The 25,473-nt window shown below is 43.1% G+C and overlaps 1 protein-coding gene across 1 annotated transcript; it reads right to left on the bottom strand.

Moving 5' to 3' along the window:
* Positions 1-834: 834 nt before the first annotated feature.
* Ephx4 (epoxide hydrolase 4) lies at positions 835-25,473 on the bottom strand. Its single transcript, XM_050155847.1, has 7 exons — positions 25,249-25,473; positions 23,072-23,157; positions 15,905-16,062; positions 14,114-14,242; positions 10,732-10,835; positions 3,881-4,029; positions 835-1,180 (listed from the first exon to the last, which is right to left on the bottom strand). The coding sequence occupies exons 1-7, from the start codon at positions 25,471-25,473 to the stop codon at positions 952-954; spliced, it is 1,080 nt and encodes a 359-aa protein (XP_050011804.1). The 3' UTR covers positions 835-951.

The following is a 25,473-nucleotide window of genomic DNA, read 5'->3' as shown; positions in this document are numbered from 1 at the left end:
AAAAGAGATCAATGCTAATCTGATTTTCAGACTTCAGACTGAAAAAGTTATAGACACAGTAGACTGTGAGGGCTTAATGAAGATGAGAAAGGTGTTTATCATACAGAGTTTGGTTCATCTACAGTTTGGGATCTACTGGGGTCTTTTTTTTTTGTTTTTTTTTTGAGACAGGGTTTCTCTGTAGTTTTGGAGCCTATCCTGGAAGGATCTACTGGGGTCTTAAGACTGCATTTGTTCACTAAGAAATTATCTGCAAGTCTACAGTGCAGTAGGCCTTTATTCTAGATGATGTACATCAGATTTATAAAAATTAAGAATCTTATCCTATAAAACTTGGATTCTAGTGTATAAAGGAATAGTAGTATTTATTTCTTACTGCATTGAAGGTGTAAAAAGATATTTTCCTACTTGGTTGATGTAGCTTGTACCAGTTTCAATTAGTTTAATCCTTCATCATAGATAAACTTAAGACACATTTTCAGAAATACCCATCTGGCTAAGTTTACATTAAAATTCCTTTATATATTATAAATACACAGGATTTAATGATGGGATTTTTATTGACCAAAAAAAACCAGTAAAGAAAACATTGTTTTAACAATGAAATTAAAATGTTTTCCATTGCAGATCTGCCTTTCGCCCTTCGGCACAGCTCATGTTCATGTATGTTTGCAAAAGGCACCACATGTTAGTATAACAAAGAAAACAAGAAGCCAAACCTGAGCCATTTTCCTTGGTTACCTTTTTGTACAACTGTGTATTTTAAGGCAGGCATTTCTCTGTGCAGATATAGTGAAAAAATTACATAGACTTTTTTCAATACCATATTTCACTATATTTATTTATAATCAAGCATATTAAAACAGGTGATTTTTCCTAGTAAAACGTAAATTGATGAACGAGTTTTAGGAGGTTTTTGCGATTCCCTTATAGGCTCTTCACAGGAGACGGTCATTCTCTTCTCCTGTCTTCCCTCAGGAATGCCCATATCAGCCTGTTCACTATGTCAGGTTGGTCCTGCTGAAGCCAATGGCTACCTTCTGACAAAACGGTGAGTCTGAAATAGTTTTTAACGTAAACCTTTGTGACTTCAGCCATCTCAGCCTCCATGAATGCATCTTCCTCTCCCCACAGGAGCAGTGTCGGCGTCGTCACCATGTGGTGCTTGAGAGGCAGGCAGCTGAAAGATCAAATGCATCAACCTGAGAACGTCCTTCCTAGCACTGCATGGCGAAGTGCCCCTCACAGGAGACATACTGTCTCTCACTGATGGGGTAAAAACGGGCTTGGGAGGGTAGAAGAACCTCACATTTTATTCATAAAACCTGAATATGCACAGAGTACACAAACATACTGAATTTTCATGGGGCAGGGTAATTTTGGGGGAAATGTCTTTAAAAGCTCCCCTGGGAAGCGATAATGAAAAATGTCAATCACCACACTGGGCAGTCAGACTGATCCAATTATGTGGAGTGTGTTGGTGAATGCAATCTCAATACTCAATACTCAAGAGGCAGGACAATGCTTCAAGTTCAAGGCTGACCTGGGCTACATAGTGAATTCCAGGGCAGCATGGGCCAAAGTTGAGACCTAAAAACAAGTTAACAAACCCCTAAACAAAACAAAATAAAACCAACCAACCAAACAAACCCTCAAAGGAATCTAGTAAAATCTAGTAAAAGTTTACCAGTCAAGAGCTGACTTGCATCTCCAGCATCAGGTAAAAGCTGAGGTGTCAGCTGCATTTATAACCAGCAGAGGCCAGGGCAGGAGGTTCTCTAGGGCCTGCTGACTTTCCAGTCTGGTCTAATCCTCAAGCCCCAGCTGCACAGTAAGAAACGAGCTCAAAAAGAAAGGTGCATGGCCCTGAGGGGGCATCCCAGGCTGTCTTCAGCACTCAGGAACACACAACCTGCACATACACTCACACAAAAAAATCAACTGTCTTCAGCTTTCATAAAGCTGAATTCTGTACAGGGCCAACCAAGGCTACACAGTGAGACTCTCTAAAGAAAAATAACAACATAACCCAAACGAACAAAGTCATACGCTTTGCCTTTCGTGGGCTTCCTATCTCCTGGAGATAACAGTCTTTCTCCTGGGTGCAGGTCTTCTCAGTGGGCGGTCACAGTGAGAACAAGCAAAGAGTTTAGGAAAGGACAGAAATACAAGAGCGTCTTTCCTCTCTCTGCCACTTCAAACACACTTTTCTGGGTGGGGGGCGTTCTTGACATTTTAGAGACCCTCCCCCTTACATGGTAAGAAAGACACCATGACACCAAGATACTCAGATTGCTGTCTGTTTAGACATGGTCTTACTGGGTAACCCAGGCTGTCCCTTGCATTTATGATCCTCCTGCCTCAGCCCTTCCAGAGCTGGGATTGCACACCGTACATCACCATGCCTGGGTGCTACCATTGTTGTGGTTATCTTATTTTGTCTCTCTCCCTGCTTCTTTTCCCTTTTCCTGACTCTTTTGAGTTGGTAGTCCACCCCACAAATCCTGGTTTAAAGTTACTGAAAATACCTCCATGCTCTTCTTGTCCTCTCAGTCCTGAGCTCCCGCCACATGGACCCTACTCGTTCTGCCACGTGGACAATGCTGCCACGTGGACCCATGCTGCCACGTGGACAATGCTGCCACGTGGACCCATGCTGCAGCGTGGACCCTGATTGTGCTACATAAAATCACATCCACTCCCCACACAGCCTTAGTCCTCACCTTTTCTCTTTCTGGCCCCCTGGCCTTGGCCTGGACTTGGCTTCTTTGCTCAAGCATTGTCTCCTCACTTTTCACCTTTCTCCCTTTCAAAGCTTCTCTGTGTGTTTGTGACTTACATGGGTTCATTATGGCCATTGTGTATTTCATGTCTGTTTTCTCTACATGGGGCAAGATTTGTGAGCTCAGCGTCCTTGTCTTGTTTTACTCAACATTGCACCTTGAGTGTTCACAGCCAAGGACATAAAATGTTCTTAAAAATGTTTCCTGAGTGAATTAATGCATGAGCATTGCAATATAATAAAAATGAATCTACTCAAAAGGAAAGAATAAGTGGATAGAATTATGGATAAAAAAGCAATGGCCACATGGGAGATCTATTATATTATTCTCTATTTTTTCATTTTTTAATTTTTTTTATGAGCAAGGCAACAGTGTTGGTACACACCTGTAATTCCAGCACTTGGGAGGTAGAGGCAGGCGGATCTCTGAGTTCAAGGCCAGCCTGGTCTACAAAGCAAGTTCCAGGACAGCCAGGACTATTTCACAGAGAAACCCTGCCTCAGAAAACAAAATAAAACAAAACCAATTTCTATGAAAGAAACAGAATATTGTGTTTGGGGCTGGGGTGATGACTCCATGGTGGCCACACAAGTATGAGGCCCTGAGTTCAGGTCAACAAGTAGAATAACACCTGCAATCCCAGCATTTCTACGTAGAGTCCCAGGAAGCTCACGGCTCAGTTAGTCTGGGTTATGTAGCAGAAAACGAAGACTCAGCTTCCAACAAGGGGATAGAAGGTGAAGATCGACCCCCCCAAGGTTGTCTTCTCTCTGCCACATGGGCTCTGTAGAGTATGAGCATTATCACACACACACACACACACACACACACGTGTGCACACACACAGACACACACACAGAGATAGAGAGGAGACTGACACCCAAGGTTGTCTTCTTCCTGCCACGTGGGTGCTGTAGGGTATGAACACATTACCATCACAGAGAGAGAGAGAGAGAGAGAGAGAGAGAGAGAGAGAGAGAGAGAGAGAGAGAATGTGCTGTATCTGGGGAATAAGGGGTACATTTAATTTAAAATAAAATAAATGTTATCTCTTTAAATTGAACTATTTTACTTAACCCAAGAGAAATTATACTGACTTGAAAATGTTTCGATAATGGTTAATTGGGCCACTCAGTGCCCCGGGCTGCGAAAAGACATAAATGTAGGCTTCCAGATCGTCCGCGGTCAGCCGACGTCCTCTCCTTCCAATGCCAGTGCTCCGGCTGGTGAACAGGTGCTTCAGAGCCTGATTGAAGCCAAAAGACAGGAATTTAAACTGAAGCTCTCACTTAAACGGGATCTGGGGCCGACAGCGTAGCTCAGTTGGTAGAGTACTCGGCCAGCGTGCACAAAAATGTGGCTCTATTCCTAGTACTGCTTACACCGAGCACAGTAGCCAGCACGAGCTGGTCACCCCAGCATTTCAGTAGAGTCAAGAGGACCAGAGGCCAACGTCACCTTTTCTGTATACGAGTGAGTAAAGGTCATCCTGGCTTTTATGCAGCCTTGTCTCAAAAAAAAAAAAAAAAAAAAAAAAAGGGAGAGGTGGTACGGTAGTTAATAGGGGGGATATGGTGGTTGATGGGGGATATGGTGGTTGTTTATATGAAGTGGTAACTCCTAATTTTTGCTCCATCTCAAGGTTTCATTGTCTTTAGATGCATTTCACATTTCTGCTTTCTTAGGTTTTTTATTCTAACTTTTCAGTCTCTTTGTGAATATCATCCTCTTGAAAAGTGTGCTATCTTGGTGCCTATTCACATTCTATAAGACCCTGCCAGGTAGTACACCTACCAAAATGCCTTCCTTACTATTCCAACTACTGCTTAGTGGCCAGGAAGGTCCTTCTTACAAAGTTATTCAAGCCAGAGTAAGAAACACAGTTTATGTCACAACTTAGTTTATACCGCAGTTCCCACCAGTTTCATAAGTGAATGAAGTGGAGTTTAAAGAAATAACTGTTAGTCATCACGTTTGCTGAACTTTCCAAGTCGGCTTTGTCACGCTCGTTCTTAAAGTCCTAACTGAAAGCTACTGAACTGCTTCAGTGGCTCAGCTACGTGTCAGGAGGAGCCATTGTCTACCAAGTCTCAGTCACACCTGGCAGAAGAAAACCAGCTAACGCTCATTATCCTCTCACCGTCACATCCCCCCCCCCCAGATAATAACCATGGAGAAGTTTCTAATGTAAACCCTTCCACACAGAAACATCCCTGCACAAGTGGGATGCCGTTGTACGTACATCCCACTTAATCATGTTATTTGAAAAGGAGCAGGAAAACTCAATCCCCATCAATTGAGGACTTGTTGAATAAGTTCTAGTACAGTCACATGGTAGTGTACAAAGTACACGGTAGTGTACGTACATCCCACTTAATCATGTTATTTGAAAAGGAGCAGGAAAACTCAATCCCCATCAATTGAGGACTTGTTGAATAAGTTCTAGTACAGTCACATGGTAGTGTACAAAGTACACGGTAGTGTACGTACATCCCACTTAATCATGTTATTTGAAAAGGAGCAGGAAAACTCAATCCCCATCAATTGAGGACTTGTTGAATAAGTTCTAGTACAGTCACACGGTAGTGTACAAAGTGCTCTGAGCACCACTGCTCACTGTGTAAGAAAAATAATCATTTTCTGTGATAAACTCACAAATAAAGCTTCTCTTGGCTAGAGTAAGGTAGACACTAAAACAAACACTTGCCCAGTCTCAAACTATATTTCAGTGAACTTCTATATAGTTAGAATGCACCTTCTGAAGCCCTGGAACTTCAACTAAGGTTTTACACTTCCTCTATCAATTGAATTTTTATGTACTTTCCTACCACACACACACACACACACACACACACACACACACACACACACACACAAGAACTGATGGAACTAGAAAAAATCCCAGTGAATGAGGTAACACTGACTCAAAAAGACAAACATCAAATGTTCCCTCTTACTGGAGACTCCTAGCTCTAAATCATCAGATGTGAGTATATAGTAGCTAAGAAACCAGGAAAGTAAACAGGACCATTAGGATTAGTTAGGACTGGGGGCTGGGAAGCAATAGAGGGGGAAGAGCAGGCTAGAGGCGATCTGATAGGAAAATGGGAAAGGAGGTTTTCTTCAGGGGAGGGGGAGGGAGATGAATAAATTAACAATAAAGATGCAAAGAATCATACTATTAACTATTTACCTAAACAATAAAATCTATAATACATGTTACCTAGTGTATTATATACATGTAAATATAGACCTGTTTACACACACACACACACACACATATTTGGATTTTGATTGACAATGCTTCCTCCAAGAGCCAAAGACCACCTCACAAAAATCCCAGTACCAAACATGAGATGCCTTCTTTTCAGTCTAAGAGATTCCCAAATCACTCAGGCTTTTGCTGTTGCCCTTGGTTGTCGCCAAAAGGTGGAAGATAAATCCTTAGTGCAGAAGACACCACATGCTTTAGAAACCCAGCACAGAGACCCCTGAATTCCCTCCTCCCTGAGATATGGCTTTCATGGTCCCAGCAGGCACCGCGCAGATGTCCAAAGGAGGGAAGTGCCGGCAGTTCTACCCAGCTGTGGCACGTAGAACCACATTAAGGATTGGTATGTCATGATGGGTGCAATGATGGCACACACACCTTGGTGGTAACCAACTGCTTTCTAATCGGACTTAAAACCTGTTCAACAACTGGAAACCTAGTTAACTATTCAGTTAACCTAGTGAAGTCATGGTTTTTGAAGGAGGATCTACAACCTCTAATTTACTAAACCAACATAATCCCTAACAACAATGCATCAATGTTTGTCCTTATACCCACAGGTAAGTATATACAGTCTTCATGCTTCATCATGCAACAGACAGGCCACTTCAGAACATCACAACCAATCAAAATGCAGAGTTATGGAGCCCAGTCCCAGGGGCTACATCTACAAAATATGTCCACATCCAAGGCTCAGGGAACATTGTCAAAGAGGAGGCAGAAAGACTGTAAGAGCCGGAGGGTCAGGGGGTTTGCTGTGAGGTTGTGTTTTCTAGTAACACAGAAGCTACGCACAATGTCTCGCCAATGTGACTGCTTTAACATGAGCTGAACAAGGATGACACCAATGGCCGTGCCAGCTGGTAAGGGAAAAGCCCACAAGACCTCGCCCTACTCAAAGAACTCCAGGCAACTGAGGAGAGCTGGGAGTGAGAGGAATGGTTCTTCCCTAGAAAAGAGCACACCAATTGTTGTCCAGCGCCAAATGGTCAGCTCCACAAACACACATACAATAACGTTATATGGAATGAATAGGTTATAGTTAGCAAGATAGATGTATGTACATCCATGGTAGTGAAAAGGAGACCAAACATTTCAAGGAGTGGGGAGAGGCGTACGGAGGGAGTGGAGTGAGGGAAGAAGGGAGAAATGCTGTAATTAATTTATCTAAAAAAAAACCCACACAGCTTAGTTGAAATTAGAAGAACAGTTAACTTATATCCTCTTTGCAAGTGGCATGTTCTTTCTCCTAAATTCCATCCTTCCTCGTGGCCTTATCCTTTCTTGATCTCCTTTCTGGATGATTCACAACACTGACATTTACAGCTGTTTACATAGAAACGTGTGCATTATAGGCTAGGTTATAGTTTACAAAAATAAATAAATAAATTAAATGGTCGCCTATGAGAGAGGGAGGGAGCAGGGTGGATGGACAGACAGACAAGCAAGACTGTTCTGAATGTGCTTTGTCTAAGCACTAACATGGAACAATACAAATGTTTTATATAGTATCAGAAAAGTTAGTTAAAATCCTGTCTTTAGAAATACAAGCAAGATTTCATGAGTCATTTCTTCTTTTTAAACACTATAAACAAATTCTGTCTGATAAAAGTATCTAGAAACCTGAAGTGGCAAGTCTTCTGTATAAGCATTGCTTTTATTGGTTGATGAATAAAGCTGTTTGGGCCAATGGCTTAGCAGAGTAAAGCCAGGTGGGAAATCAGAATAGAGAGAGAGAGAGAGAGCAGGTGGAGTCAAGGAGACGCCAAATGCCAGAACAGCCTTGTGATGATACACAGAATAATAGAAATGGGTTAATTTAAGATAAAAGAGTTAGCTAGAAATACGCCTGAGTTGTTGGCCAAACAGTGTTGCAGTTAATATAGTTTCTGTGTGCTTATTCAAGTCTGGGTGGCTGGGAAATGAACAAGCAATCTCTGCTTACAGAAGCCCCATAAAATGATCACCTTGACATCCAAACTGTGGTCTGAAATACCACTTCTCACTAGATGGAATAACAGTTTCTTAGGTAGACGGATGATTCCATACTGGGACAGGAAGTAACAGATTCCTAAGTTAAATATGAACTATCATCATTTTAAATGATTATATAACAGAGACACAGGAACCAAGATTTGGGGGACTCCCACTTGGCTCCTATGGAATAATATGGACCTCAGAAACAAGAATGACTGGTAGTTATTGGCATGTCAAATATATACTCATGGCATGGAACATCCATCCTGTTATTTTTTATTTAAAAATCACCAAAAGATGTGAAAAGTTCCAGTTGATAAAAACAGAAAGAATGACAGAATTAGAAAATTATCATGTTGCATACTGTACTGAAATAATAAAACTACATGATTAATAGCAACATAAATTTGGCAGAGTGCCAGGAAGTTGTGACTGGACTGGGCTAATGGCTCAGGGGCACAATGTAAGTAAAATGGAGACAACCAAATATAACAGGTTTGGCTGAGAGGATGTACAAGGAAATATATAGTACTGCCTTTTGAAAATCCCTATCAAATTAAAATCCAATATAACTAAGCCTCTAGATCAGCCAGCGTCTATAAAGTAGGAAAAACCAGGGCTATCGGGTCAAAGTGGAACAGCACATGGAAGCAGCTAGGAAATCCCAACTAGGCATCCTCCCTCAGGGCGAGCAACCTAATTGCTTCAACTTCAAGTTTGCTTGTTAGTTTGTTACTAACTGGTTAGTGTGGACCAGGCAGGGCTCAGATTTGTGGTAGTCTTAACTGCCTCTGCCCTCTGCCGCCCTCCACCCGCCACCCTCCGCCCGCCACCCTCCCACCTCAGCCTTTGCCTCCTGAGTGCTCGGATTACAGGTGTGTGCCACCATCCCCATTAAGAGAAAAGCAAAGAAACAAGGAACTTGAAACAATTTTAAAAGTCATAGCAGCTGGATATGTTGGCCAGACCCTGTCGTCCCAGCTACCAAGGAGGACGAAGATTTCTTGAGCCCCAAAATTTAAAAACAGCCTGGGAAATATAGTGAATCTCTTAAAAAATAAAAGGAAGAAGGGAAAGGGAAGCAGAGCGGAGGGAAGAGAAGAGGGAAGAAAAGCAAACAAATCAACATAACAACTAAATACAATACCTGTGGCCATTATTTGGTCGAGACAAATGAAGTATATCAAGAAAAGTGAAATCTTTAAGGAAATTTGAACACATATTACACGACATTGAGGGGTTGCTATTTATTTGGCTAGGTTTGATAGTGGTGTCAGAATTGTGTATTTTCAAAGGCCCTGATTGGCTGGGATAAATTTCAGTAGTTAGATGTATTTAGCATTTTCAAAGCTTTGAGGTTATTGGGTTCATTCTCCAGAACCTCACTCAACCTCAGCAAAGGTCCCTCGCTTGTCAAAGTTACACATGGGATTATCTCCAGTCATATTATTATTACTTTAAAAAAAATTCCCCAACAGCTAACACTGTTTGAGACATCAGAGAAGCATTCCACAAGCTCCTAAGACACCTGAGTATATATGGTCCACTAACTCTCTCTCGTGCCTTCTTCTCCGTCAGAGGTGGAGAGACGCTCACCTATAACGAAGGACTGGGACTTGAGCAGATTCCCTAAAAGGCTTACAGAGGGACAGGCCACGCTGGTAACAAAAGTATAACCAGCTTCTCCTTCATCTTCCCGACTGGATACAAAAGCCCGGCGGCTTAAAACAAAGGCCTCGAGGACTTTTCTCACACTGGTCGGGCCCCTGGTGGACTGTCTCCATAAGTTCATGGCCACATCAGCACACGCTTACACAACCATTGTGGGCCAATTAGCTATCCTGTCTTTCTTCTTCAGACTGACCAACCCTAAATCGGGGGAGGTAGACCTTTCAGAGGCTTAAAAGCCCCAGTGCTCAAGAAGGAGACTGAGTTCTTGGTTTCCCCATTGTCATTTTACTGTGTGTTTCCTCATGTCTAATAAATGTCTTTCTTCAGCTGCTGGTTCTCTGCTCTTGTTTGCTGAGTTTGAGATTTCTCTGCTGATATTCCTCTTGTTCAAGATTTTTTTTCCTGCCTTTTTATTCTTTAACTGGTGGAGAAAACAAGAAGATGAAGACTACTAGACAGGAGCAACACAAGCTCCTGTGCAGTTGACAGCCTGGCATCCAAACACAACCATAGAGATACAGAGATAAGGAAGCCTGAGAGAAAGTCCTTAAACCTACTGTGTGGTTTAACTGAGAATGGTCCCATAGACTCGTATGTTGGAATCTTGGTCCCCAGTTGGAGGGTCTGATTTTGGAAGGATTAGGAGCTAAGGACTCGTTATTGTTGGAGTAGGTTATCTCTATGAGGTGGGTTGTAAGGTCTCAAAGCCCATACCAGGCCCAGTCACTCTTTCTCTTCCTACAGATAAGAGCTCTCAGCTACGCTCTGGCACCATGCCTGCCTGCCTATCTACCACGATGCTCTCTGCCACGATGAAAATGAGTCTCTGAAACTAAAAGAACCCCCAATTCATTGCTGTCTTTCATAAGTTGCCTTGGTCATGGTGTCCCTTCTCGGCAATAGAACAGTAAGTAACTAAGACATCTAATAATTAACATTTTAATTTCATTTTCATTCTTAAATATTAATTTTCATTAAAATGTTTGTCAAAAATAATAATGATAATAATAAAGTATTTGTTTGACTTACCTTGAAATCATTAATCGAGAACATAAATTCTGGGAACCATGGTATTTGGAAGAAGTAATAAAAGCTAGATCTGAGCAGCTGGGCGGGGTGCCGCAGTATGTAGTCTGAAATGAAAGTGCTATGTTAGACATTGTCCAGTCGCTGTAAATTAGTTACTGCTGAGGGAACGTCTTACACCAATTCCACTTTTTAGGCAATCCCATTAAAGAAAGCATGGCTTTCCGTACACCCTTGCTCTTTTATTTTGTTTGGTATTTATTTCCAGTGTATAGAAAATGTGTACTCCTTAAACAAAAAGGAAGTTCCTCCCTAAGAAGCTTTCACTCAGCAGGGAGGCGGGACTACCTGCTTGACCTCCGAGGTCATGATCCCACACCTAACGTATTGCTTAGGAATCTATGGTGATGCAGTATCCCATTATTTAAAGGAGTTTTCTTCTAGACAGATTCAGACTGAAGTCTTTATTTCTCACCTTCAATAGGAACTGGATAATTTCCTACACCTTTATTCATGCATCTAGAAAATTACTCAATCAATGACAGTTTTTGAATCAACTGTAAGTCAGGGGTTTATCAGGGAACAAGCAGATGGGGGGGGGTCTTCTGCAGAGAAAACATCTTAAAATCGTGCCACGGTCAGTGGTGCAGCTGGTGTGAGGCCCAAAGTGTGCCCCTCAAAATGGCAGTGCTGGTGACAGTGTCCTACACAGAAGGGCTTTGGCTTGGTAAACAGAAGGATTGTTATTGGGTTAAGAGAAGACTGTTATATTTTTGGTTGTGAGCCTCGCCTTTAAAGGCTGAGCCATTTCTAGAGGTAGGCGGATCTCTGTGAGTTCAAGGCCAGCCTGGCCTACAGAGTGAGTTCCAGGACAGGCTCCACAGTTTCAAAGAAACCCAGCCTTGAAAAACAAAATGAAAGATTGAAATCAGGGATCTGTTTACCAGGAACCCCCCTTCATCTGCCCCCAAAGATCAACTTCCCTGGGCAAGGGCATCCAGCTCCCCGTCAATCCAAACAAGCCAATCAGCCCAAAGACCACCTGCTAACACACACTGTCATATAAAGCCTGCTTGGTTTGTGACATTTTTTCTTCTCTCTGTCCACCCTCCCACACACACCCCAGAGATAGCCTTGAAAGTTTGGTCCCCAATAAACCTTTCTTTTTGCTCTCGGAGTGGTCCAGTCTGGTGGTTTCTCTGTGCCCTTGCTAACACTTAGCAGAGCACTTTGTCTAACGTGCACATGGCTCTGGGTTCAAACCCCAGCCCAGCACAGCGTGAGGAAAACAGAACAAGGTAACAAGAGTGATAGAGGGAGAGGGTGGGGAGATCAAGAGAGGTGGCCAGAGAAGGCTCTCAACGTGGCCTGTGGCAAGGCGGGCTTCGTGTTCCGTGGTGAGAGGGAGCCAGCTCTGCAAAAATCTAGCGAGGGCATCCAGGAACAGCCAAATGGGTCCTGGGATTGACATCTGCAAGAAGCAGAAAGAAGGCGTGGCTGGTGTTCCGGGAATGAATGGGGAGGAGGAGCCTGATTCGGTAGGCGTGGCAAGGGAAGCACTTGGAAAGACAATGAAGACAATCAGGAGGCACTAACCACAGGACTGGGGAGTGTTTACCTGACCTGGTACTGAGCTCCATCTTGCTAGGGAGGTGTGATTTTATTTCTCATTTTGTAACTATACTCACGTGTCTGGGAGTCTTAGGAACACCGTTTGATGGTAACGGTACTACTGCTATGCTACCTTTTTTTTGTGAAGGTGGAACTTTTTTCACTTAAATCAAGAGAAATCAATTTAACTGATTAACTGACCAGTTTAGCTGGAAAACAAATCCAGGCATATTGTCTGCAAATGCTTGGTGGGGTTGTAAGAAACATCAAATATGAGTCTTTCCTATTAAACACGATAAAACTTATGTTTAGAACAAGATCCCCACGCACACCCTAAAATCCACTTATGAGTGAGTACATATATTTGTCTTTCTTGCTCAGCCTTGATACAAGTGTGTGTGTGGGGGGGGGGGGGTCCTTGGTCCTGCCTCAACTTGTTATGGCCGACTTCCTTGACTCCCCAAGGGAGGCTTTACCCCCTCTGAGGAGTGGGTGGGTGGGATGGGAAGAGGTGGGAGGTAAGAGAATGGGCAGGGGAACTAGGGTTGATATGTAAATGAAAAAATTTAAATAAAGAAATAAACAAAAAAGGAAAAAGTAGAGGGGGCCATGAATTTGGGGAGTGGGAGTGAACATGGACCAGTGAAAGAAGACGGGGTGCTGGCAAATTTGTGTGCCCAGATTTCTTCTCTCTCTTCTGCTCTAGGAACATATCGCAACAGACTGGAGGCAGACGCAAAGAGCCGGCTGTCTTCTGTTATGCCAGAATTAAAAGATTTGTAAAATTTGAAACAACGTTCTTTTCACTAATTCTTGTTTAGTGTATTAGTCCTTTTGTATAGTCTACTTAGTTTTCATCAAATTGCAGTGTTTATGTGAACCTGCAATAAATTTTTAAAACTAATGGATATATAAATATATTTTAATTATCCCAGTTTTAAGTTCCTAAGTAGTAACCACTTATAGATATAACAGGTAAACAGAGTCTCCCCGAGGTCTTTAATAATTTTAAGAGAATAAAGAAGTCCTGAGGTCATGAGGTGAAACCGTTGAGAGTTAGAAATAGATTTGCGTCCAGCAGCTAAAGCGCCCAGGAAAGAGAATTTCCTTCTGCCAGGATGTGTGATTTTCAAAGCACTGCCAACATTGCCTCCCTTAGTCCGCTCCAAGATAAGTGAAATGGTGTCCAAAAAATTAGGAAATTATACAAGAAAATAAGAAGCTAAATTTTCTTACATTTTTTCCAGGAAAGTTTAAAGCAAAGTATTAGGCTGGCTTTGTAGTTCAGTGATAGAGTGCCTCACTAGCAATTGTAGAGACCTGGGCTTGATTTCCCCCTACGCACAATCACACACACACACACACACACACACACACACACACACACACACTCACGCACGCATGCACGCACGCGAACACAGACACATGTCAGACCTGGGCTTAGGTCAGCCTGGGCTACAGTGTAAGGCCCTGTCTGAAAACAAACAAATCAATTCAGGTATCTGCCATCATGTATCACGTGCCCCGTCGGCTTAGTTGGTTCTCTTTATTTATTTATCTAGTGATTGATTTATTTATTACCTATCTTTGAGGCAGAGTCTCACTGTGTAGCTCAAGCTGGCCTTGAACTCTCTGTCCTCCTGCCTCAGACTTCCAAGGGCTGAGATTACAGATGGGAACCCCCATGCCCAGGCTTCACTCCACCATTAAAAGATTATGCTAACCAAACTTTGCTGTTTTTAATCCAAAACGTCAGTGGTGATAGGGAACTCACCTGTAAATACGCTCGGGTGTGGGAAGTTAATGACGATGAGCTTCATTATCATCTCAGGGTAGCAGATGGCAATCAGCCAGGCAATCATGCCTCCCCAGTCATGGCCAATCAGGACACATTTGCTATACCCTGGGACCAAGAAAACATGCTGACATCACGGTAAAGAAAGCAGTGGTGACATCGCTATCTCCCGCAAGAGTTACATTCCTGAGGTCATGCTTACCTTATCTCACCCAATATCCCTACAAGTTATACACTTTAAAAAGTGTATGTGCACGCCTTTAATCCCAGCATTTGGGAGGCAGAGGCAGGTGGATCTCTGTGAGTTCGAGACCAGCCTGGTCTACAAGAGCTAGTTCCAGGACAGGCTCCAAAGCCACAGAGAAACCCTGTCTCAAAAAANCATCTCAAAAAAAAAAAAAAAAAAAAAAAAAAAAAAAAAACCACGTGGCTGGGCTCAGCCTTTTACCAACTCTGCTGTCACCAGAAGATCCCGTCTGCTCCTATCTCCTTGGCTTGGGCCCAGCTCAACTCATAAGAGAAGCGAACGGGTCCCATGTGGACCCCCACCCAGGATCCTGTGTGATCCCACACCCAGGGTCCCGCGTGGACCCCCACCCAGGGTCCCGCGTGGACCCCCACCCAGGGTCCCGCGTGGACCCCCACCCAGGGTCCCGTGTGGACCCACACCCAGGCTGTAGAAGCCTGTAGAACCCTGATCATAGGAATACATGGCATGGCTGTCTTTCCCAGAGTTTGGGGCAGGGGTTCTCACACAGTATTGCTGTAGTTGACAGATACAAGAGAGACCATGTAAGTGCCTCTGCATCTTATAATGAATATCTAGGTATATGCTCTGAAGAAAGAAACTTTCTGAGTATAATTTTCTTTAAATGATAAACAGTATGTCTTTATCTATTTTTGTCCCAGTCCAATGGGATTACCCTCCCCTTATTCTCCCTGAAAAAGAGAGGAAAAGTTTGTCTGTTGGTCTGTGGTTCTCTATTCTCAATATACCAGGGATGGAACCCAGCACCTTGGGCATGCTAACCAGGCAGCCTATCACTGAACAATAGCTGTAGCCATAAGCAAGGTCTGTTTTTAAACGCAGGTCTGAAAGTCATTCTTAGCTGAGTGCTCAGGGTACAGGAATTTAAGCTCCTCACACAAACAGTGTGTGCTGCATACTCAGAATTATGTGGCCAGGACATTGATAATTTATATCTAGGTTAGCTAGATATAGACATCCTCCCGAGAAAATACGTGGTCAGTTCACAGTTTATTCAGTACTGAAAGATGATACTGTGGAGATGGATGGGTAAGGAAGAACCTGCTGTTCTTGCAGAAGGCACAGGTTCTGTTCCCAGCTCCCAGAACAGCTCACAACCACCCTAATCCCAGTCCCAGGGGATCTGGTGCCCCCTTCTGGCTGTTGTGGGAACCAGGCATGCACATGGTGTACGTACATACATGTAAGCAAAACCCTTATAAACACAAAAATAGAAATAATAAATAGATCTTTTAAAAATAATTAATGATTTCTTTTTTTTAAAAAAAAAGCTAAATTGGGACTAGAGAGATGACTTAGGGTTAGGGGTGCTTATTGTCCCATCAGAAGGCTAGAATGTGGATCCCAGTGCTCAGAGCAGGCTCACAGACATCTGTGACTTCCAAAGCCTCCGGTGCCTTCTTCTGGACTCTGCAGGTCCCTACATACACATGTGTGCATACACCCACACAGACATAGAAACACATACGCACACATAAGTAATATTCAAAAGGCTAACCTACCTAAAGAGTCTAAAATATCCTTTATGTCTGCAATTAGACAGTCCAGTTTATAACTCTCTTGATGAGTAGGTGCGTCTGACTCTCCATATCCTCTCAGATCCAGCGCAACGACTCTGTACTCACTTTTAAATTCTCTCAGTTGATGGCGCCAAGAATACCTGAGGGGGAAAAGAAACGTTAAGAATGTGGACCCGGGAGCTCTGCGGGTAAAGACTGACTGACTCCCTGAGCTGGACCCTGAGAACGAACCCCATTCCCACAGCTTCTCCTCTCCCCTCCATGCATGTGCCATGTCACATACATGCACATGCACAAAAGTAAATAAATGTCGACTAATAGTAAGAGCAACATTATCAGAGCACTGAGAGATGCGCTAATGCAGGAATTCTGATTGGTCAGCACAATGACACTTTGTCTAAAACGGTTCTGATTGGCCAGCATAATGACACCCTGTCTCAAAATCATTCTAATTGGTCAACATAGTGATACCCTGTCTCAAAGCCGTTCTGATTGGTCATTATAATGATACTCTGTCTCAAGACTGTTCTGATTGGTCATCATAATGACACCCTGTCTCAAAACTGTTCTGATGACTGGTCAGCATAGTGACACCCTGTCTCAAAACCATTCTGATTGGTCAGCATGACACTCTGTCTCAAAACCAACCAACAAACAAGAACAGTAAAGACTTCCTAAGGGAAAAGAGTCAGAAATGATTCTTTTAAAAACTATGTAGGGGCTGGAAAGGTAGCTCAGTGATTAAAAGCACTGGCTGCCATTCCAGAAGACCTGGGTATTATTCCCAGCACCCACAGGGTGGCTTGTCACTATCCATAATTTCATTTCTAGAGGATCTAATGCCTACTTCTGCCTTCTGTGGATACTAATATATACCTACATACATAAAATTGAATACATAAAAATTTTAAGAAGTTAAGTCATCCTCAGTGACATGGTGAGCTCTGGTTACATAAGACCCTATCTCAAAAATAACCAAAAAAACCCTCTTATTAAAAAAAGTTATATAGTTGCATGTTATAACAGGGAAAAGAGAGCCATGTGAGAAAGAGCCTCCCTTCATCATCATTAGGAACACTCATCTCCTTCCGATTTCCAGAAACTCAGAGCAAGGGGTCAGAATTTACAGAAACTATGAAGTATTACATACAAAATTTATATATATTTTCTAACCTTACTAAGAATAGTTACTTTACAGATTGAATTTCTCTTTTCTTTTCTTTTGTTTTTCGAGACAGGGTTTCTCTGTAGCTTTGGAGCCTGTACTGGAACTAGCTCTTGTAGGCCAAGCTGGCCTCGAACTCACAGAGATCCGCCTGTCTCTGCCTCCCGAGTGTTGGGATTAAAGGCGTGTGCCACCACCACCCGCCCCAGATTGAATTTCTATATGAAATAAAATGTCTTAACCCTTTAAAATAATAATAAGGAAGATAAGCTTAAGAATTTTGTTGGAATCTGCAACAATCTGGCTCAATGCTTTGGCAGGGTAATATAAACAAAATACTTTCGTACTGTAGAGCCAGGTGGCTTTGCCATTTTGAAAATGAAATTTAATTAAGAGGGAAATAGATTTGCTATATGAAAATCTATTTCCCTCTAAATTAAATTTGACTTACCTTATTCCACAGTCAAAAAGGGCTCAGTATTTTGTTTTTAGTAATTTCAACAATTGAAATTATTCAGTTATTTATTATTCAAAAATAAATTTTTAATATTCAATATTCAAATTATTTAATAATACAACAATAACTCAGTAACTTCAACAGTTGGAATTATGGTTGGAAAGGTCTGAAAACTAAAAGAATCCAACAGAACAATGATGTTGGCAGTAAGCATTTAAGAGCACTAACTATTCTTACAGAGGGCCAGTTTGGTTCCTAGAACCCACCCTTGGCATCTGGTAAGTGTCTGTAACTCTGACTCCAGGGGCTATGATGCACTTTTCTGTGGTTCTCTTGTGAAATGCAAAGGGGAATGCTCACCAGCAAATGAATGGATGCAGAAACATGGTGTATCTACTCAAGGGCATATTAGCCTTATTTACACATAAATAAGAATGAAATCGTCCTGTTTTTGAGAAAATGATAGAACTGGATACATCATGCTAAGCAAAACAAGTCATTCCCAGAAAAGCAAATATTGCATGTTTTTATTTTCTCTCCCTCTCCTCCCCTCTCTCTATATCATGTCTATATATGAGCAATATATTATATATGACATGAAGACAGGATTGTTTAGAGAAAGGAGGGGAACAAGGGAAGACTTGACAAGGAGCAAAGGAGTTTAACAGGACAGACATGACCAAATATGATAATATATCATATATTTGTCACAGTGACACCTAGTAATATTATAAATTAACTAAAATTTATTTTGAAAAATGAAACTATTGCTATAAATGTGTGAGGACAAAACAGCATTCTAATCAATTCTGAGAGCTCGGGAGATGTCAACATATTAACAAATTTCAGAAGAATAATTTTTGTGTGTATGTGCACACTTATATGAGTATAGTTGCAAATGCATGAATGTATAGATATGTACGTGTGTGTGTGTGCTTGTGTAGAAGGGTATGTGCATATGACCACAGGAGTCTGAGGAGTCCAGAAGAGTCTCAGGTACCCTTAGAGCTGGAGTTACAGGTAGCTATGGTCTCTTTGATGTGGTTTCAGGGAACTGAACTCAGGTCCTCTACAAGAGCAGCAATAGCTTAACTGATGAGCCATCTTTGCAGACTCCACCTTGGTTTGTTTTGAGACAGGGTCTCTCACTGGCTTAATCCTTGCAGATCAGCCTAACCAGACAGCCAGTTACCAGAGACCTGCCTGTCTGCCTCCATGCTGGCATCCTGTGAGTGGTGTCTGCCTTTTACATGGGTCCTGGGCCTTGGGCGCAGGCTATCACGTTCACACAGCAAACACCTTACCTACCAAGCCTCCTACCAGCCTCTGAGGAATAATTTAAACATCTTTTTTCTGGAATTCATAAATAGTAACAAATTTGACTCATATTTCGGCCACAAATGAAAATTGAAATCCCTGTAGTGACAGATGGCATTGTTGTTCATATGAACAAAGCAAACGTAATCCCTCTGTCACACGCTGCAAAGACTACAACCCTTATGATACTGAAACAAAACTATTTTCATACTTTTTATCCTAAAAACATTTGTGTGTGTGTGTGTGTGTGTGTGAGAGAGAGAGAGAGAGAGAGAGGGGGAGAGAGAGAGAGAGAGAGAGAGAGAGAGAGAGAGAGAAATGGTGGTTTTGCTATTGGTTTCCTGAATGGGAACTTATTAGCAGGCAGGCCTGGCACTAGCCCTGCTTAGACCCAGCTGGCCTCAGGCTCCTTTGTCTTGGCCTGTCCACGCTGGAATCATAGGCATGTGCCACCATGCTTAGCTTTGCTGACACCTCTAGACAATCGCAGAGGAAACAAACAACAAGACAGCCTCTTCCCCTGCTACTTCTGTAAAAAAAAAAAAAAATTCAGGATCCTGGTTTTCCACGCCAGACACTTTGAGGTGTGGAGCATCCTTTCTGTCCTTTCTGTGGAGGCTGAGGCCGCCGCAGCCGTGCTGAGATCAGGACGAGGCGTGCACACTCGCCTCTGCACGGGAGGGATGGCAGCATTCCAGGCAGCTGCAGATGGAGGCAACTCACAGAAATTGCCTGGGTCAGCTCAAAAATATTTTTAAAAGAGATGCAGATTGAGGCAGAGGGAGAGAAATACCATCTTCTGTCAAACAGCCCTAGTTTGGGCTGATTTAGCTAAAGTTCCCACAGATGTGTTATCTTCTCTAACGCTTCCTGTGCATTTAAGAAAGCAGATGCAGGACCCTGCTGTTTCGTGTCCCCATGTAACAGTACACATTAAATACTGCCACTGCTCACCAGTCTCAGGTAACAACAGTAAGTATAGATAGTACATTAGGCTGTATGGTACTCTAAATACTAAAAACTATTGTAAGGGTTTCTTTTTATTTTCTTTACTTTTGTGTGTCTGTGTGATTGAGTGTCTGCAGAGACCAGAGAGGATGTTAGACCCCCATACTTGAGCAGTGAGTGCCTCACCCACTGAGCCGTCTTCCCAGTCCCCAAATGAACAGATTTTAAGTATTGACTGGGCCCACGTGAAGGGTTTTACACATTTTGATTCTATCCTCACAACACCTCTGCAAAAATATTCTAAGTGATATTTTAGGTCCCTGTTCTATTTTGCTTTTCTGTCATGGTGATAAAAACATTCTGACCATAAACAATTTGGGGAGGACTTTACAGTTCTGGTAACAGTCCATCACCAAGGGAAGCTGGTGCAGGAACTGAAGCAGGAACCTTGGAAGAAGACTCCTCCCTCTCCTGTAACCAGGTAGCTTTCTTACCTAGCCCAGGCCCATCTGTCTAGCTATGGTACTGCCCATAATGAGCTGGGATCTCCTACCTCAATTAGCAATTAAGAAAATCTCTCATAGACATGCCGCAGGCCGATTTGTTCTTAACAATTCTTTACTTGAGGTCCCCTCTTTAAGCTGGCAACAAAAACCAACCAGGACATTCCTGTGACCATAAGTGAACTCCCTGCCTTTGCCACTCTGGGAAAATTTGATTCATGCTTCAGAATAATGTACAACAGTAAGTGGTCATGTCATGCACTCTGTGATGCAATTCCCTATACATGTCTCAGTTACACTGGGTGTTTTTCTCCCTCTTAATTAGGTTGTTTCCAGATGGAAGAAAAGAAGACAATTCCATGTTTATCCATTCAACTAAACCCTGAGTGGGTAGAGATCTTCTCGAGATGATACCTACAGGCCTCTTGCACTATAGAAATCAGGTGATGGGTAGACTCTGGATAGACTATTTATGGATAGTCCATAGGCTCCCTCTCATCCATAAATAATGACTAAATTGTCTAAAGGTAATATTCCTCGAGCAAGACACATTTAAGGCTGCAGAAGCAATCTGGCTGTGACACTCTGTCATCCTATTTATTACCAGTGTCAATGTGGCTGATCTGTCTGCCTGGGTGGGACACCTGAGCCCTTCCTTGCCACTCCACGTGGTGCCTTCTGATAGAGCAGGGCCTTTCTCTGGTCAGTGGTATATGGGAAGTTGTGCATGCCTGGTAAAACCTCCAGATAAACTCTCAGAGTTTGCTTTAAAATCAGGACACAATATCTTCAAGGCTCTAAACAAAATGAAGAATTTGTAATGGTAGAATTTCAGACACCATGGGACAGTAAGAGAAAGATTTTAGCTTTTCAAATGTTAGCCAATATTCTACTTTTGTGTCAACCCAGAAAAGACTTTTTTTTTAAAAAAAAAAAAAAAAAACACTCCCTAACCTATTTAGTTCATGAACCATCTGAAGGTCATACCCCTCTGCCAGCAAAAAGGACTTTCTTGCTGGGTGGTGGTGGCACACACATTTAATCCCAGCACTCAGGAGGCAGAGGCAGGCTGATCTCTGTGAGTTGGAGGCCAGTTGGTCTACAGAGTGAATTCTGAGGCAGGCTCTAAAGCTACACAGAGAGATCTTGTTGCAAATGAACAAACCAAAAAAAAAAAAAAAAACCCAACAACAAAAAGACTTTATTCTCACCTCAGTCTCTTCTATCTCTTTTTAATACACTATTTTTTCATAATTGGGTGTTACTTACATCTCCACCTCCATCACTGATATTGCCAGTGTAAATACCCCTGAATTCATATACTGAAACAATTTGCCAAAATGGCAGTTGTCTTAGTTTGGGTTTTCATTGCTGTGAAGAGACACCATGACCACAGCAGCTCTTATAAAGAAAACATTTAATTGGGGCGGCTGGCTTACAGTTTCAGAGGTCCGTTATCATCATGGTGGGGAGCAGGGAGGCGTGCAGAGCTGAGAGTGTGCTACAGCTTGACTTGCAGGCAGCAGGAAGTCAGCTGACAGCCATGCTGAGGGAAGCTTGAGCCAAAGAGACCTCAAAGCCCGCCCCCACAGTGACACACTTCCTCCAAGAAGGCCACTCTCTTTGGGGGCCATTTCCTTTCAAACCCCAATAGTATTAAGAGAGAGGCTTTTAAAGAGGGATTAAGTCATGAAGTCAGATCCCTCATATATGATATTAAATAAAGCACTCAAGAGAGTTAGCTAGGCCCTCCCTATCCTTCTACTGCATGAGGATATGATTGATATCAGTCCCTTGGAAGGACAAAGCAACCAGGCAGCATTTTGAGAAAAGGGACTGGGCTCTTAACAGACACTGAATCTCCCAAGGACTTGAACGTTTTGGCCTCTAGAACTGTAGGAAGTAAGTTTCTGTTCTGGTATTTTATTCTAACCATATACATATTTATTCTAACCACACCAGTAGACTACAATAGAAAGCACTATGAATTTTTTGCTATAGGAATTTTCTCTTTTACTTTAAAACATTTAGGTCTGTAATAGAGCCTACATTCATATGTCCTGTGGTCATGCCTTCTCAACAAAGCCTTGGGCTTCCTGCCAAGTCCTGCTTCCCTCACCCGGGCTGTATTTTATTTTGTCCAGAGTAGCTGCTCTGCAGAAGCTATTTTATAACTTGAAATTTCAGAAAATTGAAACATTAGAAGACTTTTTAAATCTTTCTAAAAGGAAGCGTGACAGCTGGAGGCTGGACGAGAAGAGGTTTGAGTTTAAGGCTAGCCTGGGCTACACAGCAAGATGTTGTCTTGAAATAATTAGGATGGTCATATGTATTTAATGCTTTTAGATTAGGAGGGAAACCATTGCTGTGGCTTCAGGGACTTCAGGAGTCACTCACCACCCTGGGAAATGATTTGTCCTTACAAGAAAGTCATCTGTGGTAAGTTCTACAGTTAGAGTGTTTGTCTCTGCAAAACTCATGATGACATTTAACCCTGATTGTAAAGTATCAAGAGTAGAACTTGTTAGACATGATTATGGCATGAGCGAGCCTGACCTCGTGGGGTTAAGCACAAATTCACCCTCTGTTGCTGTCTTGCCTTTCTACCTTCTATCCTGGGCTGACTCAATACATGGCACCTCACACCAGCTTCCCAACCTAAGGGAAAAATATCCTATTCTTTTACAGCATCACCAAGTGAACCAAGCCAGGCTGCTGAGTGCTAACGTGAAGGAGAAGAAGTTAGTCGGTAACTTTACCAGAATTCCGGAAATCCATGAAGCAGCAGCATGAGAGGTCTGCCCCTTTCTCCAGCAGCAACATAGTGAAATCTCAGTCCTGAATCCTGAAAGTGGGAAGTACGCAGATTGTGGTAACAAGCATCATCAAACTAAGACGTTTAGAATTTCCATTAGGCTGAAAACATTCTCACTTGAATTATTTTAGCATTAAGAAATAAATATTAATTTAACAACGTGAGTTATCAATAGGATAAATGGACCAATTCACCTTTGGGGTATTCCCTTAGAATACCCCTCTCCTTTGTTCGGTGTATGGTGTATTTTGAGCTTCTGAAGCAAGGTCACAGTGTAGCTTTTGTCTTAGTGAGGTGTCACGTTTCATCCCCTGCAGGATATGTAAATAATTCTGATCTGAATTTCAATTTTGCTAAGACTATCTCATGTACTCTGCTTAGCTCGCCTGTCAGAAGTTATGTAATTCACACCCCTTCTCTTATTTTTAGGTATCTCCTTCCCACACTTTATCTTGAGTGTTTCATATATGGTCCCCTCGCTGCCTGTTCCTCCCGTGTGTGCTTCTAACAGCGGAATATACCAAGTGCCCGAGACTTCACTGAGCATGTGGAAGATAAGCTAGCCCAAGGAAAAGGCAGGGAACGGGAACAAGAGCAGCAAACACCAAGGAACAGTAAAACAGAAAAGAAAGGGAAAAGAAGCAAAACTCCTGAAAGTATGAACGATAGTGGAAGTCAAAAGTTGAGCATGGACCCTGGACTTTGGACGTGAAAGTCTGGCCGGTCATTTCATTTAACTCTGTCTACAGAGTTAGAAAATGAGGCCCAGGTGCAGCGGTAGAGCGCCTGCTTTTTTAAGACCTGAGGTTCTCAGTTCCGCAATCCCCTCCCGCAAATGAGGTCCAAACAAGTCAGGCAAGTCATAAAGGTAGCTGGGAAGGTTGCAGCTGTAGCACCGCTAAACAAATAAACAGGTGGAGAGGAATGAGGTGACTCGCTGACTAGAATTACCATTGTGTCTATCTCTTGGTTCTCCTTCTAAGGAAAAAGAAAGGCATTCCGAGGAACTCGCGATGGTCCATAGGTTACATTTTCTCCATAAGTCAGCAGTTAGCACATGCGTCTTTGCTGTTATCTCTTTAAAAATGTTTTAGTGGTGGTTGAATCTTGAAGAATGAGATGTTAAGGCCGTCGGACTGGATTTAATCACTACTTTACTGTACTAGGTATTTGCCAGGTCGATAATTATAATGATGAATTATACTAAGTTCTAAGTCCGTTGGTCGGGTTCATTTTTCTGTTTTTGCTTGTTTTGTTTTTACCAAACGTGACGGCATTTGATTCTTTCATCTTTCAGGCTTCTCCTGCCTTTCTGAATCCCAGTTGCGGGGGAATTTAGCTGCTGACAGAAAGTCAGGACTCAGTAACATAAATATCTCCTCGTATGCTGCCTTTGAGAGGCTTGTGAGTCAGAGTGCAGTGCGTGTCACAGGGACGATTTCACTCCACCACCTGGCGTCAGGAAATAGAACGTCTGTGGGCTGTGACCGAAGTTGGGACAAGTACTGTCAATGACGAGCGAAGGAAGCTTTACTAAGGAAAGTGGACACCTACTTTTTATTCCATCCCTCGGGTCCCTGAGTGCTCACATCGGCCTTGCTCACAAACACACACCATTTCTTTTTTGTTTCTGCTTAGGTCATCTGAAATCAGAAATGACTTTCCAAAGAACTGTGCGTTCGCTCCATCTCAAAAAAACTGGACAAACCTAAGACAGCAGGACATCGCCAGGAGCGTTGTTCTGCAGCTGATCCGAGCCCCAAAAGGCAGAAAGGGTGACAGGAGACGGTTTCTCCTTGCAGTAGGAAAGGGGGGTAGAATTTTCTGAGTTGCTTCGGCAGGAGGAGGATCCTCCGGTTAGAGAAATTCCACATAGAAATAGTCTCCCTCCCGCCCCCACCCCACACACGCGATAAGGAGAAAGCGGACAGACATAAATTGAGCCCCTGTAGAACCCCCAGCCCTGTCCCCCCTGTCTTCCCTGGGGTCCCCCCGGTAGCGTCCCGGTAGCCGGGAAGCATTTGGGAAGAATCAGCCCAGCGCCCTTAAAGCCCGCGGCTCCCACGACCCACGCCCGCATCAGGCTCCCTCCCCGCGCTCCGGGCGCGCGCCGGCCTTCACCTTGATCCGCACGTAGCAGTGGGTACCCAGAGAGGGGTCGCTGAGGCACGCGGGCGGGTGTGCCCGGGCCGCCCGGCGGAAGGTCTGCGCCGGTGCCTTGCCGATGCTCCACAAAAGTTTGAGCAGGTGGACGGAGGCGCACAGCCCGCAGTAGCCGTACACCAGGGACCAGTAGAGCAGGGCGCGCAGCGCGGGCACCAGGCGGGCCGGGCGCGGCGAGGCCAT

This window comes from Alexandromys fortis, unplaced genomic scaffold (assembly GCF_014885135.2).
Source record: "Alexandromys fortis isolate MF-2015 unplaced genomic scaffold, M_Fortis_MF-2015_v1.1 scaffold_87, whole genome shotgun sequence".
Classification (NCBI taxonomy): Eukaryota; Metazoa; Chordata; class Mammalia; order Rodentia; family Cricetidae; genus Alexandromys; species Alexandromys fortis.
The sequence above is the reverse complement of the archived record's forward strand: the minus strand, read 5'-3'. Positions and strand labels throughout refer to the sequence as shown.